Source organism: Phymastichus coffea, unplaced genomic scaffold (genome assembly GCF_024137745.1).
Source record: "Phymastichus coffea isolate CEN01 unplaced genomic scaffold, Cenicafe_Pcof_1.1 PCOF00075, whole genome shotgun sequence".
Lineage (NCBI taxonomy): Eukaryota > Metazoa > Arthropoda > Insecta > Hymenoptera > Eulophidae > Phymastichus > Phymastichus coffea.
The window spans coordinates 1,196,413-1,216,610 of record NW_026706886.1 but is presented as its reverse complement, the minus strand read 5'-3'; the positions used below and the strand labels follow the sequence as shown (position 1 = coordinate 1,216,610).

Here is a 20,198-nt window from a genome sequence, read left to right as displayed (position 1 = left end):
TATATATATTAATGCGTTTTAGCGTACGTTTTTAGTGCTAATAAAACAATGTGTAAAAGCCACGAGCTCGCACACATTGGAGAACTTCCGGAATGTCAAAGTAATTTACAGCGATGACTATAGATGAAGGTGAACGTTAAAATGAATTTTTATTTGATTATAATGAAAGGCATGCGCAGGAAGGAAGAATGATTAGAGCCGCGTGAAATGGCTATAATTCGACGACGTCATTCGTTTAATTTTCCAAAAAGACAGCCTTCCGTGCAGTCGAAATAGAAAAAAAAATCCCCAATGCCGAAGTGCTCGCGCTAGTTCCAACGGCAAAATGAATGAGACGAAGGGAAGAGAGATAGAGGGAAAGAGAAGAAAGAAAACTGCAGCAGCCACGCAAAAACAGCGCTAATCTAGAGAACCTCCTCGCTACAATAAAAGACGAGAAACAGGCGCAAAAAAAAAGGAACGAAGACTGCGAGTGTAGAATAGTAGGTAGGTAACGCAAGCACAACGGCCGAAAAAAAGAAAGCACGCACACACACACAGTCGGACTCCCTCGGAATTCCTCGCAGCGAATGAATTGGCCGCAATTAAAGAGTGCACGTGTATACGTACAGGCGGGCTGGCGGTAGTTTCGCTGCGAGTAACCGCCGAGGCAAAAACAAAGATACAGAGACAAGTTTTTCAAGTGAGAGTTCCATAAGAAAAGTAAAAGAGACACTTACTTTTGCACAGAAAGGAACTAGCCGGCGTGGTGAGCAGAAGCTTGTCCTTCATACTCGCGGGCTCGGCACAGCGCGCGATGCCCGGCTCGACGTAGTCTCGCTTCACCCATTCGGCCAGCCAGCGCATGTTGCAGTCGCAGTACAATGGGTTGGAGCCCAGAGCACTAAAACAGGTTTAATGCCGCCGATATACAGAGACCCGCAGACGGGACGCGCACGGCCCGACGGGCTTTTCATACTTACATGTGTGTGACGGATTTGAGGTCCTCGAAGGCGCCCTCGGGTATCACCGATATGTCGTTGCCGTGCAGCGAGCTGCAACAAATTCGCCCATTGTTCAGACTCGGCGCGCCAATTTCGACGCCTCGGATGCTTTTTTTTTTCGGTTTTCTCGACCGAGGGCAGGCGCGAGAGCCGGTCATTATTCATTTGACGCCTCCCTCGCGAGGCACTCCGTTATTTTATTTTGCCCTCGGCCGGAGGCCCTACGTAGGCTTAATAATACCGCGCGCGCGCGCTCAACGCAAACAGAGAAAACGACGGCTATCCGGGAAAGCTCCGAACGCGTGGTTTGCGATACTGTTGCTGCTATTGTACGTACATGATGCGAAGACTCTTGAGGCCGGCGAGCGCGCCACGTTGCACGCACTGCAGCTTGTTGTAGCTAATGATCCTGCGGACAGATGAAAACCCATTGAGCTCGCTATCTCTCTCGCGACTGGCGAACGCACGTGCGCTTCGTCATACTCACAGATGCGCGAGGTTGGTCAGGTTTCTGAACGTGTCGTTCGACAGCATGCCAATCTGGTTGTTACTCAAGTCCCTGTCGGAGAGAGAGAGAAAACGATCATTACCGGCGATCAGTTGGATTTCGCACGAGGAGGGGCTGGCGGCAGAGAGCGCGCATATTCGTTTCTTTGCCGTTTCCTTTTCGGAATACGATTTCGGCAGCGGTTTGAGCTATTAATCTTGCGAGAGCCTCTCTCTCTCTCTCTCTCTCTCTTTCTCTGCAGCCGCCCCGCTTATTATCGAGCGAAGGTCGCGCATAGAGATATTACGACTTACAGCCTCGTGAGAATGCTGAGGTGAGCAAGACGTTCCGGCTGGATCGTCTTGATGTCGTTCACGTCGAGGTACAGCTCCGTCGTCTCCGGCGGTATGCCGCGCGGGATCTCCGTGAGACGCGAGCGGGAACAGCGCACCACCGAACCTGCGCAGCTGCATTGTGGCGGACAATAGTCGTCGCCTAGGCATCCCACGCTATCACCTGCGACAAAAGATTTTTCCCCGTTTGGAATTTCACGCCGATATCGGGCGCTTCGCTGGGCTCTTCGCTGGGCTCTTCGCTGGGACGGGACTGGGCGCGGTGCGCATCCTCCTGGATTCTCCAAATAACGCGGGGATTAAAGCGACGCGCTGCAGCTTCGCCGCCGCGTGCTCTGCGAAATTAGCGGATGCGATATATCGCGCGCGCCCGACATTATAACAAGATAACAACTTTCTAATGCTTCATTGAATAGCTCGCTAATTTCCACGATAATAAATTCAATCAAGCTTAATAATTATTATTCGCTCGAATGCATTTTCGCGGTAAAAGGGGTTTTCAATTACGACGTAATCTACGCCGAACGTGCGCATTACATCGTCTACTAGAAAAAAAAGCAAATCTCGCTTCGTCAATTGAAAGCCGATCTTTATTATTCGTCAGCCCGTCAAAAACATAACGCGAACGTATAAACACACGCGATGGCTTTCATAATCCAGCGTTCAATTTCTGCGACTGCGGGCATATCATCAAGCTGGAATAACCCCCATAAAAACGTCCGCTCTGATTAAACCTCTCCTGGGCGCGACCGCAAGGCGCAATACGATCCCATGTACATCCAAGAGAAAAATCCCTCGTATAATCGCGCATCAAAACTATTAAATTTGCCGCGACAATACAGGGAGAGTGCAACCCTCCATCGCTGCTGCGGCAACCCACATTTTTTTTTCTCTTCGACCGCGCGCGCGGACATTCGAGCTCTGTGCATCGAGAACAACGCGACAAGAGGGGAAAACGAACAGTCAGGCAAAAGAGTCACCGGAGCTGGCTTGAGGTTTCTCCCCGCGGCAGCCATACCATACCACATCGATCGCGCGAATTATCGTATTTGACGCGATGGAGAATAGGAACGTACACACTCCCATTGTTTTAGTCGTTGCGCATGCAAAATTCGGGAAAAAAAAGGAAGAATAACAGAGGAAAAGCTGCTGATGGTGCTTTCGACCGAGAGAGACAGAAATTCATTCGCAACGTCGATTTGATGGAGTGGAATAACGTTTTTATGGAAATTCCGATATAAAGAGAGAGAGAAATGCGGGGGTGGCATGTAATTGACAGCCATCAGATAAAGTACCTTGTTATTCTGGGCTGTTCTGCCGTTGATCGCGAAGATTTTTGTTCTCTTCTCGTCTCCGCCATATTAATCGATTCGACAGGTTTTTTCTTTAATTATTATTAATACGCAACCTCGCGGACACATTCCGATCGGGTATCTCGCGAGATGATCGCTCTTGCGGTCACGAGCACCAGCAACTCGTATCTAATTATCCGCAATTAAACGAAAACTGAAAAAAAAGAACTCCGTCGATAATAAGCCATGTCTTGGAGATCGAGTCGTGCGATTTTCCGTGAATTATGCAAATGAAGCTCATGCACCGCACGGAAAAGTCCTCGCCAGAGCACGACGCTGAAAAATTATGGATCGTTGGGACATTACGCGCGCACGCGCGCGCACACTGTATGAGTGTACGCGAGGGCTTTAGTGAATTATTAACGACAGAATGTTCACCATATAGCAATGCGTTTCAATACAATGTTGAAATTTTCTGATATTTTAGCTCGATTAGGATTAATTTATGGCCTCGCGCGTGTTCGAGCAGCCTCGTAATTTATTCATTTATGGAGGCTTTAGTTTGTCCTTAACGTGTTATATATATTCATCCCGCATTTTCATTACGATTGTGTAAAAATAAGTTATAGCTATTTGTATAGCTTACGTTCGACGAATCATTCATCGCTTTGACCAAACAAGAACACCTCGTAGGGTCCTTCAAAAAATTCACCTGCAACGCTGATGATCAGCAGATCGGGGACGCAACATAAAATAAATAAAAAAGAAAACCGAGTTGTTCCGCGTCGTCGGCAGTTTTAACTCAATTGTAATCAAAAGGTCCCATTGTGAGAAAAAAATGGAACACGAGGACGACAAGAGCCAGCCGACGAACAAACAAACGAAAAGAAAAACGGAAGAAAAAGAAAAATGTAATTACGTCGAAACGAACTGAAGGGACGGCGGGCAGTTGGGTGATTTGCCTATCAGATTGTCTGGCAGATGCATCAAAGAGGAAACGAGCGACGAGTGCGGCCCAGAAGGGAAGCAAGAAAAGAAAAGCAGCTTTATCAGAGAGAGAGAGAGAAAGAGAGAGAGAGAGAGAGAGACTCACTGTTGCACTTGAACTCGTGGCGCGGAATGTCGTTGATAGCGGCATCCTTGAGGCGAGGCGGATCGTGGCAGTGTCCGCTGACGGATACGCTATCGTGCTTTTTCAGCCACTCGCTGAACCAGGCCAAGTGGCAGTTGCAAGACAGCGGATTTCCCTGGACGTTGCTGCGGAAACGGAACGCGCGACCGACGATAAGCTCACTTTTTCGGAAGGCCAAGGCCGGAAGCTTCATTATGATACTCACATGGAATGCAAGTGGGGCAAATTGTCGAAAGACGCCTGCATCATGCACGTGATCGCATTGCCGTGGAGATTCCTAAAAAGAAATAGGAAGAAAGGAGTGAACGGGGGAGATGGAGAGCGCAGAGGGTCATCGCCAGGACTTGATGCGACTCGTACTTACAGGCTCTTCAAGCTCGTCAGGCCGCCGAACATCTTGGTGTGCACCTCCCGCAGCTTGTTGTCCGACAATAGCCTGCGAACAGAAAACAGTCATGCGGTCCTCTCTTTTTGCCGACTGAGGAGCGTTCGTTAACTTTGGCGACGCGCACCCTCTCTGCAGGCTCTCGGTCGACGTAACCAGTTCGTTATTCAACGCGCGGCTACATTCCACCCGATAGCCCAGGCATTCGGAGGCCGTGAGATGGACGAGCGTTCCAGTCGATCGGCTAATTATATAAAAATCGCAATGGCGCAATAACAAACATCGAACACGTCCGTGCGCGCGTTATAGGTGCAGAGAGGCCTGATAGGTATAGGTGTGTGCAGAGAGTACGCGGCGCTCGTCTAGGCAACGGTAAATACTCACAGATCGGTCAGCTTGTTTGCCCCCTCAAAGGCGCCAGCCTCGATTCGCGAGATCCGGTTGCCACGTAGGTCGAGGTGCTGCAGCTCCGGCAGCTTCTCGAAGATATTCTCCGCTTTGATCTTCTCGATCGCATTGTTCTTCAGCAGCCTGCGAACGCGGCTGATTAGAGACCTTTTCGCTTAATCAGCGACTGACTCGCGCGCGTGTGTGTTTGCCATTACGAAAGCCACCGGTGATTATTAATTAGTGGCGTGTTCCGATTAGCCTCGTTATCGATTCGGAATATTACGGTCCGCGGAGCGCGTGAGTCGAACGAGATTATTACTCGCGATGTTTTGTTCGCCGGATCCGTCCTTGATTGATTGTAACTGCAGCTAAATCGACGGGGCGCTACGCTCTTCTCTCTTTGCTCTATTTTGTTATTTATAAGAGCACGTTGATTCCGGCAATAACAACCGACGAGAGCAAGAGTAGAAGCAGCAATCGTTGCGCTGTTATTTTTATTGTTTCATGACGAGACAATGGGAGGCAGCAAGTTAACGCTGAATAATTCAGCGCTCGTCAATAAATTACTACTGTAGCAGCGCCTAGCGCCCAGGTATACTTAGCGCTTCCACTTGAATATTCGATTAAATCGTATAATATTCAGGCTCTCCTAGAATCGTCCATTAGTAATGACGATCAGTTGGGAACGCGCGCGCGCGCGCGCGCGCGGAGCATTCTTGCTTTCTCGGGGTCCTCCTTGTGTGCCACGCAAAAATGCATTGCGTGTTTTTGCGAATAAAAAGCCGAGCGCTCGCAAGATCGACATCGACCGGGAGCGCGAATCGCTCGTGCAGAAACGATGATCGCGCGAGTCGTTTGATCCGCGAAGGGGCGCGCGGCTAACGAACGACTCGCGAACAAAAACGAGGCAAATCAGTCGGCCGCTCGTCGACTCTGAAAATTCACCGGCGGAAGCAAAGACCAAGACAAATAATCCGAGAGAAGAAGCAGACGGAGCCGGCTGCCTCGCAAAACTTACAGAGTAGACGTGTAAATAGGCAGATCCTTGGGGATAGCGGTGAGATTCTCATTGGAGCAATCGATCGTGGCGCCGTTGCAGGTGCATGACGTTGGGCATGGTCCCGGTAAGATGCACTCGCCGGCTCTCTTCGTCAAAACTTCTTCGTCGCCTGTAGGCCGGACGACGAGGTGGTGTTTGGTGGTTTTTTTTTTTTTCGTTTTTTGTTTGTTTTTTGTTTTTCGTCGTTGTGTCGTGGGAAGGAGAGGGAACAAAAAGAAAACGACAGTTAGTGACCTCGTTCGACCAGGCGCTCTCGCAAGTCAAACGAAAGTTCATTAGAACGATCGACCCTGTACCCCCGCACCTCGACTATTCCCTCTCTTCCTCCTTTTTCTATTCGCGAGCGGGCTCACAAGTGTGCTCTACTCGTAAATTTATTGTTTTAGTTTTGGCAAAGTTATTTTACGACTTGTGCCCGACTGCTGTAAAGTAACTTTGCAGAGGGAGAGAGGAAGCTGCTCCAATTTTACTCGCCACCAGGGGGATGATGATAAAAATCATGATGATAATGATGATGATTGATACGCAAAGGAAAAAGAAAGAACAGTCAAGGATGTCAAGCAGTTCAAAGAGCCGTATTCCACTTATTTAATCAAAGTATATTTTTGCATGCGAAGATGAATAAGAAGAAGGAGAAGAGAAGAAGCGGGCAGGTATAAACTCCACGCGAGCGTAAGAACATAAATCTCGGATTGAGTTTTTTGCGCTGCCTCGAATTCCTCGGCTCACTTCTTTCTTTTTGCTTCTCTTGCTCGCGCGTGTCGAAAGCATAAGCCTGCTTCTCTTGCCCCCCCCCCTTCTCTCTCTCTCACTAGACAGGAAATGTCATACGAACGGAAATCGAATTTCTCTATTTCAAACGAGCACCGCATTCGGATTGCTCTCTTCTGCTCGAAGACTACTTATTTATCCGGCGATAGAGCTCGAATATGTACCGAAAAGATCTCATGAATTTTTTATCGCCACGCTTCCAATTAGTATATGACAGAAAACTGACATTTATCATACACATAATGTCTCTATTACGAAAGAAAATTGAGGAGTACGAAGATTTACGATACAAGATGTTTTATTTTCGCGTTAATTTTAATTTAGCGAATTAAACTTTTGATAAATGAGTCTGTGTTTGGGAAGCGCGCGCAAAAGCTGTAATTAATAGCCGAAAGCTTATGGCGAGCGATGAATAAATTTAATAAGATCAAAACTCGAATAATTCCAATAGCACATTCGTTCAAGCAACAGCATTTCGCTCACGGAAAACACGAGCGAAACCTCTTGCTGTCTTGTTCTTTCGCTCTCTCGAAGCTCGCAACCTACGTCGTCGTGCCCTCGCGAAGGCCCTTGCACACACATACGCACGCGCGTATCTATTTTCAATAAGTTTCAATTTGCTTCTCATTCGCAAAACGAAAGGCTACATGTGCACGACACGCGTTAGCTTTCCGAAACACACGCTCGCATTTGAAAATCTTAATTAGAGAGAGAGAGAGAGGAAAAAAAAAAAGAACGACAAAAAGCTTTTAAAGAGAAGCAAAAAAAGGCATCCTCTACAATCCGAGCTCGTAAATAACTTGGCGCAGCGTGCAGTAGCAGAGCTCGCGAGATTATAATTCGAATAGGCGAGTGAGAGTCGCGCGCGTATACTGCAATATCGCGCAATTAATCGCGGAACCGCCGTCGCCGTCGTTGCTGCACTCGCGTGCTCTACCCAGCTAATTTTCTTGCGTGCGACTGATTCCAATGCAACGGCCGATTGTGCACTTGCAGTCGCGAGCTCTTTTTCCTTCGGGCTTGTGTGTGTGTGTGCGTGTGTGTGTGTGCCGCGAAAGTATGGGTTTTAGCTTCGGCGCGGTTCGTTTTCTATCGAGTGCCGAGAGCTTGGGTGTGAAGTTATAATCAACCGCTACAGTTGCGAGTCCGTGAGAACGAACAGGTCAGTCGTACGACTTCGCGCCAAGTTGAAGCGAATTATATGCAAAGCAGGAATATGAGAGAAGCCAATACAAGTTTGCCAAGGCAAATTGAATAAAAAAAAGTTGATATCTATCTCGGTTCGCCATCATATACGTATTTTTACACTTCCCCCGGAAATCACGATATCGTTAAAGTTGTCATTTAAATTGCATTCGAATAAAGGCAGACAATCACAGTTCTCGTATTGTCGATATCGCTGCTAATGGAATGGACTATTAATATACACGCCGCATCGTTCAGTGTTAAGCGTCGCTCGCGATTCCAAATTATGCCAAAAGAAGTGGCGGGCTGCATTGATGGCGCTCGTGCTAAAAATATCAGGAATATTCATTGAAACGCGACCCGATGCTATTACATTTGTGGAATGTCGCGTAATGAAAATGGACGTAAAACGTAGAAAGAAGTATATGTGACCGCGAAGGATGAAGAGATGCACAATTCAGAGAAGAAAAATAGCTGAGGAATACGCGGCAAAATGGAGCGTCACAATACATCATTTATACAGCATGCCAGCACGCAGCCTTGGGCCAGTAGCAGCAAGAAAATGACGAAGACGCCATGGCGGATAATTCAGAGGGGTATTATTCTTTTGCTCGAAAGCGCGCAAGAAGAAAAGTCATGTCGGCGCAACTAGCGTTTGGCCATCAATTCTCGCGCGACGCGGCGATGCGCACTCTCATCGGTATAATTTGGGGAAAGTTATGGGCTCCGGCTCTCTCGCGCTCGCGTATCTCTGCATACGTATGTACGCGCGTATCATGCAAAAACAAGCGGCCTCGTGCTCGCGCGAGATCGCGTGTGAGGCTCATTCTTCTTCTCCGCTTCTCTCGCGCGCTCGTCTTTTTTTTTTTTTTTTCTTTTTCCTTTGCTGTCCGCATGCGGCTGTTGGCTCTTTGCACTGTTGCGCATTTATACATGCTAACTAGGCGAAATTCGGGGGAGAGACCCGATTGTTCTGCTTAGCATATTTATTAAAAAAAAAAGGAAAAAGAAATTCCCTTTTTCTCCCTAGCTGGGCAAAAGCGTATAATATTATGCGATATAGCTACTGAGAGAGATAGAAAGAGGGTAACATAGGTGGTTATGAGATGACGACGTTATTTTGCGAATGTAGGGCACAAAAAGGGTGGGAGTTACGTATGCACCTGAAGATAGTTATGCACAGAGAGAGAGCGGGAGGTGATAATGTATAAAACGATGTATGTGTACATGGGGAAGAAGAGTAACGTTGCTCTGTGTTATTTCAAGAGTCTAAAATTAGGAAAAGTACTTTTCAAACAGAAAAAAGTTACTCGGTCGCGAGCTGAGGGGACATCCAACGTAATGAAGTGATGAGTCATTAGTATATGTTAGTTAAGGAGGAAATAACTCGGTCTCGACATACTTTTTCTTCGTGCCTCGACCGTCGCTGTGTTTGGATTTTTCTCAAGCTTATGAAATTACTTTCAAGAATCATTGCGCTGGCGTCGTTAGTTCTCGACAGATACTTCATCGACGCGACAATGCTATTAGTGGCATACTATTCCGAGTACTCGTTGCTTACCGCTGGACGAACGTTATTTTCGCAAGTTCAGTGACAAGTCGACATTTGAAAATTCATCTACGCACAAGTCATCAATCATGTCGAATTTGATAAGTCGTTCGAGCAACATACCCAAAGTTTTTAGGAGCGAACGAAACTTTTACACCAAAACGATGCCTCCGAAAAGTGAAAGCTCAAAGCGATGCGCGACTGTCATCAACTTTTCAAAACCATTTATAACCTCGTGAGTCGTGTGTGCTAACGCTGTCCGAGAAGTAAAGTTAAGAAGAGAACAACAATCCTTAATGAGAAAATAATGTTGGCGCGGTAGGTCGACGTTCTTGACATTCAATTTTTTTGAAGGAAAAAAGTGAGAGAGAGAAACTGGTGTGCTGTCAAGCTCATAATTCAGCCGCTCGATGAATAACCAAACACACGCGTGCACGCGAGGAAAAGTAAAGGAGAGTAGCCGCGCGCGCGCGCAGCAATTCTTCATCGCTCCGTGGGCGCCCGTAAAGTATGTCAAAACCGAGAGACGACAAATCAGCGTTCAACAAGAAAAAGGAAGGTAGCTGCGTGGCGGCAGCAGCGAGATGATACATAATGCAAGCTATATGGGCACATTATTGACTTGTGGGATATGTGGATGGATGTGTGTGCGCACAAATTGACCAACCTTTTGTCAGGCACACGTCTCGTGTAAGATATATCCGCTAATTTGTTTTATTATTACACGTCATCGCTGGCATATCATCAGCATCCCAGAGAAATCATAATAAAAGAGATTGGTTTGATGGAAGTTGCGTGCTTACCCTTACATTTGAATTTGTCGTCGCGCATGTTGTCGATACGCCTCTTGAGCGCCCTCTTTGGCGATTCGCATCTTGCGCCCGATGTCTCGATCGGATTCTTGTGCAGGTACTCGCTTAGCCAACGCAGGTTGCAATCGCAAATGAAGGGGTTACGCGCCAAGTGCCTGCAACAACATACATCGTTTTCTCTCTCTCTCTCTCTCTCTCTGTCTTCCTCTCTTGTTCGTGCCCTCATTATTATCGAGGACGATGCGAGAAAGAATGCGTGGGCGTGTACAACTCTTCGCGCTCGTTTTTTTCCCCTCTTTTTCGGCAATTATACGGCGCGTGCGTGTGCGCCCGTGTACACCGGAGGACCTGGCTTATTTACGACATCGCGGAACTCTCTCGTGCGAATGAGATAAAATGACGAAAAAAAAAAGAGAAAGAATTTTCTTGTTGTTCCGTGCGCAGAAAATAATGCGAGAGAGAGAGAGATTCGTTCCGTGTGATTTTAATGGCGTTTTAAGGAGGCGATCGTGCGTGTCGCTCTTCTTTTTTGCTTCACCTTTTAAAAGATTATGAAACTTCATCACGGACGACAACGCGAAACACTCACGTAATAATAATTTATCCTCTTGCGTTTTACGTTTTAACCATGCAACTCGATAATCAACGTGATTTTATGTTTAAGATTATATTCCATTATTATTATGCTCACAGCTGGATATTCGACGATGTATCGCTTTCGATTGTAAATCAGAATATTTTTAAAACCGTCAGACTGACAATGATAATGATGGCGAAAGCTTTTTTCATAAATTCGTCGTAGGTATGCGAGACAAGGCTAAAATGAGATTTATCCTTTCAAAATGGCAGCAGCAGCTTAATGCGAAGCAAGTTAGCAATCCGAGATACATATATATGTGTGTGTGCTTGTATATAAATTATACATTTTCGCGGCTTAAACGCATAAAAAGCAAGATTACGCTCGAAAAACCTATTTTCGGAAAAAAAGAAGGCGCAAATCTCAGTTTGTACATGCAGATGGGCATTAAACCCGGCAACTTTACGACAGGGAAAAATCTCTCCGGATCGTCGATAGAAACGCAGGTATGCGCGGAGAGAGAGAGAGAGAGAGAGAGAGTACTCACAGCGTCTTGATGTTGCGCAGATTGGCAAAGGTCCCGTTGCTCAGCGACTTGATGTTGTTGTCGTAGAGCGATAGCAGCGTGAGGCTCGACAGGTCGCGGAACAAATCAGTGCGTATGCACGAGATCTCATTTGCGTTAAGCAGCCTGCAACAAATTGCAAATAATAAAGCGCCCGGTGAACGCGCGCCACGAGCGACTGTCGGTCGCCAGATGTACTCACAGCAATTGCAGATTCGTTAGGCCTTGGAATATGCCCGACGGCAGCTCGGTTATCTTGTTGCCGTACAGCACGCTGCAAAAAGGCGAACATCGAAAAGTTGAGAGGTTAAAGGCTCGGAGGCTTTATGGGCGAGCGGCCGATAAGTCAGCAAAGCTCATACGTACAGAGACTCGAGGAACTTGAGGCCGTGGAACGCGTCCGCCGCTACTTTGCGGATCTTGTTGTTGCTCAGGTCGCTGCAAAGGAGAAGAAAAGCAATCGCGCGTCGTCAATCACCTGTGCCTATTGATTTCTCGAGAATTTTTCGACAAACAAAAATCACGCGCCATGCGTTGCGGCTCGTTTCGCGGCTCCAAATGCGTATTCCGCCAAACGACAGTGGCGCCGGCTGAATTCCCTTAAGAAGCACTATCCTAATGAAAAGTCTGCCTGATTCGGGTGACACACGCGATCGTTTGTTACTGAATAATTAAAGCACTCGGATGACGCAATGGTTAAACAATGCCCGGATAAATCGGTGGTCCGATCGATGATTCACCGGCAGGCGGAAAATGAAGCAAGAGATAGAGTAGTCGCCGTCGGCGAAACGCTTTAATGAATGAACTAGAGCGAAACATCTCTTTGTCGCATTGGAGACAAGTTGATTAATTTCTCACGAGTGTAAAGACTACCTACAGAGCGCGTCAATCACATTGGTACATAGCAATGGGGGCACGGGCAAAATCGATCTGTCTACGTAGAGCGAGCGAGAGGCAGAGAGTTGAATGTTGCGCACTTACATTCTCCGTAGCTTCCTGTAGGGTGAGAACGCCTTGGCTGGTATCTCAGTGATGCCGTTCTGCTCGAGCCGTCTGAAAAATTCACAAGCCACCATCAGACCGTTGCACTCTCTCTCTCTCTCTCTCTCTCTCTCTCTCTCTCTCTCTCTCTCTCTCTCTCTCTCTCTCTCACGATGCCAGCAGAGAAACGAATTCTCGTGCACTTGTCCCGAAAATTTGTATAGATATATAGAGTATCTTACAGCTCGACGGTGTCTTCGGGTAGGTAAGTCGGTACCCGAGTCAGCGAGTTCTCACGGCAGTCGACGATACCTTCCGAGCAACGGCACGGATGTGGACAAGACGGTTCGCTGCTACACTCCGAACTCGGCTTCTCGACCAGACCCGAACACTTGAAGTCGTGCTCCTATAATAAGAAGAGAATCGTTCGTGCATGTGTCAAAGACCACCAGCGCGTCGCTGAGCATCGATAAATAAACACATGCGAGTGCGACTGAGTGACGTGGAACATGATGTTTACGGGGCTATTTCTGAGGATTTATTTGAGGATTCAACCACTTGACTTGCTGATACGGTATATGTGGGTCGTCGTGCACTTCGCGATAAATCACGCTCTATATCAATCATCCTTTTGATTAACCATTCATGGATTGAACATGCAAAGACACGCTAAGTTTTAAGATTTGCGACTGTCGAGGATAAAAAGTCAACTCCCAAAGGTTTTCCAGGCTCGATTTAAAATTAGTTCGGTTCGCGACAGCTAAAATACTTGGAACTGCTATTCTGGAAGCCCGTCGAGAAGACATTAACAGGAACCCTGCATTCGAGAGATTTATCGTAATTAAATGTGTTGCAAACTGAAGCTATTGGAGCGCAGCAAAATCAAATGAAATTAGGACTCACCGGGAGCCTGCTAAAACAATTAATCAGCCTCTTTCTCGGCGGCAAATAGCTCGAGTTGAAGAGATATAATCAGCTTTTGCCTGGTCCAAAAATTAGGTCGCTGGCGATAAGCGTTTCGGCGCGGCATATTCGCGAAACAAGCCCAATTACAGTAATACTGTGAACCGCGCGCTTTCAAAACGAGGCTAATCTGCATTAAATCGTGGAATCTTTTCTCTATAATTACGAATTCCCAAGGAGACTGTCTCTCTCTCTCTCTCTCTGTCGTCGTCGACGCCCATTAATGTCCCCTTCTCGCTGATAAGAGGCTTTTTGCAGGGAGCGGGGAAAAATGTTTTTTGGCAAAGATTCAAGTACCTGCAGATCGACGAGGTTCTGGCCTTTGAGATGAGCTGGCGCTGCGCATCTCGTGTTCTGACCCAAGCGCGAGAACGTCTTGAGCGTACGCGATAACCAGACCAGGTGACAATCGCACGTGAACGCGTTGTCTGACAGTTTCAGTGTACGCAGATGCGCTAGGCCCGTGAACACGTCCTTACCCAACGTTGTCAGCTTGTTGTTATTGAGTGTTCTGGAAGAAAAGAGAGAGAGATGACAGCTTTGACAATTCCTTTTCTGTTTTTTGAGTGACGCGGGTACGATGGCTTTTTACCGGAGCTGTCGACTGTATCTTCCTTTTTTTTGTCATTCGATTCAGAGGGGAAACTGGGTTCTTTGGATCCACGGACTGATTGCGAGTATAATCCAATAAACATTATCGCGGTTGCGAATAAACGTCATTTTATGTTCGGCTAAAAATAACTGCTTTTTTTTCTCCTGCATCGAGTGCTATTTTCGTAAGCGTTTCAAGTGTTGTGTAAATTCACAGCTGTAATACGCGCACCAATTCAATAACGCATTTGCGTATATTTGCTCGATGTACACTAATAACCGTTACGAGCCTCGATATAATAATGTAAATATTTGAGCACTTCCGTAATTTTACACATCGGTATCTGCAATAAAGTCTTACTACCTTTTTCCCCCCATTTAACAATCAGTTATATCCGGGCGTCGAATATCAATGAAACTAGTTCCCAACCCAACCCAACCCCCAACTCGAGGAATAAAACAGATTCAGAGGCGTTAGGTTTTTACTTACAGGATTTCAAGCTCCTTCAGCTCGCGTATGGCAGCCTCGTCGATGCAACTCAGCACGTTGTCGTCGAGCAGCCTGCAGTCGTCAAAGAAAGTTTAATGAAAAAACATAATGGTCGTTGCACCGTCGATTGAACTCGTTACGAAAAAAAAAGACGCAAACGATTCCACGCGTATAAGCAAATCCAATTGTTATTGACACAATGCTAGGTGATTTTATTTTCCTCGACGAGAGGCAAACTTTTAATGGGAAATGGGCTAGTCGATTGTGAATAGGTATCAATTGATTACGCCACTCGACACCCTTGTTAACGCCCTTTTTTCCCTCTCGCTGCGCAGCAGCAGTGTAACGAGACTGTCGATACTCTATAAATCCTCAGTGAGCGCGCGGCGCGGCGACTTCAATCGACACGGACAAATGGAAATTGTTTGCAATGTAATTTTTTTTCATTGTCAATTGCTTTGTTCGTGCTCGTTGGCTTACAAATGTTTTAACGACGCGATGCCCCGTAGCGTTTTCGGCCCAATCATCGCAATTTGATTGTGACTGAGATCTCTGAAAGAAAGCAAGCAAGATACGTAATTAATCATGAGGATGGGTACGACGGATGGTTGGATCGATGAATTGGAAACTCACAGCCGCTTAAGATTCATCATGTTGCTGAAGAGGAGATCCGGTAGAAAGCGGATGTGATTGTTGTTGAGCCTGAGCTTCTCCACGCTGACAAGGTCCTGGAAGGCGCCGCGCTCGATCGTGTGGATCTGATTGTTGGATAGTTGCCTGCAGACAGAACGAAAACTCATCTCGTTAGTGCGCGGGCAAACTCATTAAAACCAGTCAACTCGGCGGCAGTATGCGCGGCTTGATTGAAAAAAAAAGTTGATTCTTCCTTCTTGTTCGCAAAATGAACAATAGTTAACAAGCTGCCAGATAGTATAATGCACGCGGCAGTTGATTCACGACCAGTTGGCCACTTCAAAGAGTTTTTAAAATTGCGTTATATGTCATTTTTGTTTTTGGCGAGAAAGGCGAACGCCGAACAGCTCCCCTTTATTTTTTCAGAGTCTGCGATTAGCGCTTTCTTGTCGTGCACTTGATGAAATTTTACGCGCTAAGGAGGGTATTATTTTCTCGTTCACGGTGAAATTCGTGGAAAAGCTTGAGCTTGAGAGAAAAAAAATGTGCTACACGACAGTTGTGCTTTATATAGATCGTAGGGACTTGAAATTATTTGTCTCGAGCGGCAATTGCAGGGAATTATCTGAAGCCGAAAAAATTGGTTCAAACAAGCAAGAATTTTCTGAAGGTGCAATACTGCCGTGGAAACGATGAAATTTATTGTGAATTTTATTAAAATCGGGATCGACAAAGGAAGCCAATAATCCTTGATAGGAAAATTCACTAAAGCCAATCCAATAGAGAGCAAGAGAGCTCAATATTGTAATATAGGTCATACTATGTTTCAATTGCAACGCGCGCGCGAACGAAGCGAAGCGATAGAGAGGGAGAGAGAAAGGGGAGTGCAAAGCTGCTCATATGAGGCTAAAGTTGGGACAAGTGCGGCGTGCAGAATCGACGTTTAATTGTTTCGAATGAACATGCAATTGCTCTCCCAGTATCGGATACTTTTCTCGAGCGACCGAAAACTTTGCTGTGTATCCACTTAATACGTCGAAACCACGACCGGGCTATGACTTTAATTGAGTATCGCGTATGTCCGATCGATCGCACTCTCGCACGTGTATATATACACACACACACACATATATATATATATATATATATATATATATATATATATGTATATATATATATATATATATATATAGCAGCCGGACGACAAGCTCGCTAAGTCATTTTCGCGAACGGACGCGCGCAAGACGCCGCGACCGCCACTACGTGCGATGAAATTTCGCGACCGGGCTTTCGTTCGAGAATTTTCACTTCTATTTTCCACGGTCCGCCCAGTAAATAAATGAAATTTCTTTGTTCTCTTTCAGAGATTGGATTGCCAGCGAGTGAGTGCATTAGTTATTAAAAAAAAGAAATTCTTATGCGCACGTGCATCGCCAGCGTCTTTCTTTTCCATTCTGTTTGATCAAACGTTTGTCTACGTAAGTGGATTCTAAGAGTAGAGGGATAAGCGGGGCGAGCCATGATTAAATTTGCAAATTCTCGGAAACCAATATAGCTTCTTCAACGGTATGAATACGCGATAAACTTTGTCGATCGTGAGAGGGGAGAAGAGAAGGGATATCATTTGACTGCTATATCAAACTTACGCGGCATTATACAGCCGAATAGTATTCGTTTGATTCGCGGTTAGACGTTATTTTCGCGCTTAAGGGCCCCCTAGCGATATACATAGATATACAGTCAATGGAGAAATTTGGTTTGTGTCTTCCCTCCAATCGTTTGCCTGAAATATAAATCAAAGTTGCCCGAAAAAAATGATCTTCGAAAAATATTCGTACCTAGAATACGACTAATCAATCCTGGATGGTTTTGAGCAGTGGTTTCTTCTCAAAAAAAAAAAAAAATCACCAGCAAGTTGGCCTGAGACACGTCATTGATTTAAAAATTTGTTTTCGCGAAGAAATCACTGCTCAAAATATTCCAAGATTAATTAGACGCACGAACCTTGGTACGAACCTACTTTGTCAATGATAACTTTTTCGAACACTTTTGACATATATTTTAAGCAAGCGATCGGTGGCACGTCGAGGCGAAATGTCTCCATTGTCTGTATATCTATGAATATCGATGGATGGAGAGGGGGCCTTAAGAGCTTTCAGCACAAAAGGAGACTTTTCAACTATCTCGGTATTACTTGAAAAGCAGCGGTAGGTGTATTCTTTGACTTTGATCAAACCGACTATACAAAGTGAAAGTAACTTCTGGAAATTGCAGTCCAGAAGTTGTAAGCTGAATGAAAATGCCCGCAGTGGCGGGAAACGTCTGAACCACAAATTTTGATTTTCCAGTCGAGGACGCTTAGCCCGCGCTTCATACGCATAGATCGCCATTATTTTTTTCTTCATTTCGTTCTCGCTGACATATCAATTCCCACGACTGACCTAGATTCTATCGCAAATGCCCGAAGAAGCAAGAAAAAGAAAGAGCAGAGTAGGGAAAAAAGGAGCCACTGCAGCTTGGGATCGAAAAAGTCGAAAAAGTGCAAGTAGCGAGGTTGCTCTACGGCGCGCGTATGTACAGCGCCTGGAATGTTAAATCTCGCAGAATTTCACGCTCGAAAATAGCCTTGGCAATATTTACGAAAATGCAATATCGAGGCGAAGGCTTTTTATCGCGAGGAGGCTTGCAATCGCAGCAACTTCCGAATCAATAAGCAGCAGTCGGCCGCGCACGTGTGTGCGTGTATATGTATCGCAGGAATTTGATATGCAGCTCGGCGATGCATTCGCCGCGCACCGGATTTCTCTTTCCGCGAGAAGAAAAATGCCGCTCTTTGAAAGCCATACAGCTCGGCTGTGCATGTGGCGGATAGTGAGCGTGGCGCGTTCACCGAGATATTTTTGATTCGATTACTACGCGGCAGCGTGTTTGACGTCAGGTTCTAAATTGCACGTGAAAGCGATCGAGACTTCAAAGACATTGGACTTGATGATACTCTTTTGAGAAGGAGCGACGCCCTAACGTATTTACCGCTGGCTGCCGCTCGTCGTGCCTTTATTACGCATATAGGTTGCGCGCGCCGGCCTTCCGCCTCGATATACTCGGCCGAAAGATGAATGCTGATTTAAAATGGATATTCAGGCGCTTCTTTGAAATGCCAGAGAACGTGACAGGAATAAATCGCCGATATATATGAGAGAGGCATGTTTGATTCGTTAAGCCGATTTCGACGAATCTTTTTTATTGAAAGCATTCGACGGCATCTGCGTGTACAGCTGCAACCGATATATGTGCGTAATTTTTGCTTCTCTTCGTTTTTTTTTATTCTTATTCTCCCGATTCTCCCGACTATTCTCTTGAATTTCATCTGAATTTTCAACGGACAATGGGCTTGGATATCCAATGAATTCCGATGAAACTAATGATTGATATACCAAAGCTGAGACGCTCACTGGAATGAATATCAATTACTCCCAGTGCATCGTATCTGTTTCGATGTATCATCAATTATAAACGTTAATTGGTCGTAAATCAATCGTTTATTAATAAATACCCAACAGCGTTGCAGCAAGTGACCTACCACTCGCCGAGTGAGCATTTCTCTTTCCTAACTCTTATTGATCAAATTGACTTTCCATGATCAACTGCGCGATGAAAATGCACACAGTTTGCGAAACATCTCAAGCATTCGTGTACTCACAGCAATCGAAGCGTGGCCATGTCTTCAAAGTCAGTCTTGAAGATGACGGAGATGTTATTGCCCTGCAGATCCCTGCAACAGAGAAAAACGAGATCGTCATTTGCCCTTCATCCATTCGTGAACGCAGCAAGTTATTAATGAAATTCTTGAGAGCTCGCTCTCGTCAGCTACCGCCGTCGTCTAGCAGTTGAATCAGCGCTAATTAGCCTCGTCGTCGTCTCTCGCATAACTCCAAAGCTCGCCCGAATGTTTAATTCAATGACGCGCGTGTTTACGGCGTACATTAATCAACGGAAAAGTCAACGTCTGCACAGCTTTCGAGATGAGCGTATCGCGAGATCAGATAAAAAGTCTGTGTGCGTGGCAAGGAAAAGGAGAAAAGGAGAAGGAGGCATCTTGCCGGTCCTTTTAGTTCCGCGGCGAAAAATTATTTAAACACCCTCCGGAAGCGGTGCTCTGCTATTTTCCTCCACCGCAACGTCGAGTCGCTTTCGAGGCAACGTTGAGGAAAATAAAAAAAGAGAAAGAGAGAGAGAGAGAGAGAGAGAAAAATAACGGTTTGCAACCACCGCTGGATGGAGGAGGAAAACGATGAAGTGATGTGCGGGGCTATCGAATTATTGATTCCGTTTTTGCAAGCGCCACTTTATGAATCTCCAAAGAAAGAGCGGATAGCATAAAAACTTTCGACCGCTGCCGTAGTCGTTTAGAGAGTAAACAGCTCTTTCCACTCTCGACTCGGCTGCATTTAGAATTAGAAGCGAGCGAAAGAGAGAGAGAGAGAGAGAGACGAATTAAGAGCGATGATATTGCATATATAGTTGCAAGGGAGATGAAGGTTATTGATTTTCAGCGGCTTGTGAATCTGTCTGTCTCTCTCTCTCGAGCGAACTCGCGCTGTTCAATGAATTTCAAGGGCCACCATTTGCTTTCAGCTTTTTTTTCAACTTCAGTGTTCGTGTTTATTAGCAAGTAGCCTCATCGCGCGCGCGGGATGTTGTGGAGTACCAGATCGCGAGATAGATGAACACAATGGGCGCACAGAAAAAAGCGAAGCTCAGGGGAGCGATAAAAGCCTCACGCTCGAAGCGGGCGACAATGAAAGCTCGGTTCGCCGATCGAAGCTTCATTCCGAAGGAAGCCACAATAACGCGCTTTCACGCGAAAAAAAAAAAAAAAGAAGACGAGGAAAGCCTACGTGCTAGGAATAATACTGTACGTACCCCTGCCCCCGCGACTCGGTGGGGCGTGTATATACCTATACACTTTTAAATTGATTTCGGCGTTGGCATCCGAAAA

The 20,198-nt window shown here is 46.1% G+C and overlaps 1 protein-coding gene across 3 annotated transcripts in view; it reads right to left on the bottom strand.

The window, feature by feature from the left end:
* LOC131668240 (protein slit) overlaps positions 1-20,198 on the bottom strand; it is a 62,309-nt gene that overhangs the window by 10,964 nt on the left and 31,147 nt on the right. For 2 of the 3 annotated variants that reach the window (XM_058942246.1, XM_058942247.1), the window contains exons 3-23: positions 18,900-18,971; positions 15,200-15,343; positions 15,047-15,118; positions 14,567-14,638; positions 13,783-13,996; positions 12,765-12,928; positions 12,523-12,594; positions 11,908-11,979; positions 11,744-11,815; positions 11,524-11,667; positions 10,391-10,554; positions 6,041-6,191; positions 5,017-5,163; positions 4,612-4,683; positions 4,453-4,524; positions 4,209-4,372; positions 1,785-1,986; positions 1,471-1,542; positions 1,321-1,392; positions 963-1,034; positions 720-883 (exon numbers count right to left, since the gene is read on the bottom strand). In XM_058942246.1, coding sequence (XP_058798229.1) covers positions 720-883; positions 963-1,034; positions 1,321-1,392; positions 1,471-1,542; positions 1,785-1,986; positions 4,209-4,372; positions 4,453-4,524; positions 4,612-4,683; positions 5,017-5,163; positions 6,041-6,191; positions 10,391-10,554; positions 11,524-11,667; positions 11,744-11,815; positions 11,908-11,979; positions 12,523-12,594; positions 12,765-12,928; positions 13,783-13,996; positions 14,567-14,638; positions 15,047-15,118; positions 15,200-15,343; positions 18,900-18,971 — 2,450 coding nt within the window. The remainder of the gene's footprint in view (positions 1-719; positions 884-962; positions 1,035-1,320; positions 1,393-1,470; positions 1,543-1,784; positions 1,987-4,208; positions 4,373-4,452; positions 4,525-4,611; positions 4,684-5,016; positions 5,164-6,040; positions 6,192-10,390; positions 10,555-11,523; positions 11,668-11,743; positions 11,816-11,907; positions 11,980-12,522; positions 12,595-12,764; positions 12,929-13,782; positions 13,997-14,566; positions 14,639-15,046; positions 15,119-15,199; positions 15,344-18,899; positions 18,972-20,198) is intronic. The other variant, XM_058942248.1, reaches the window with a different exon arrangement.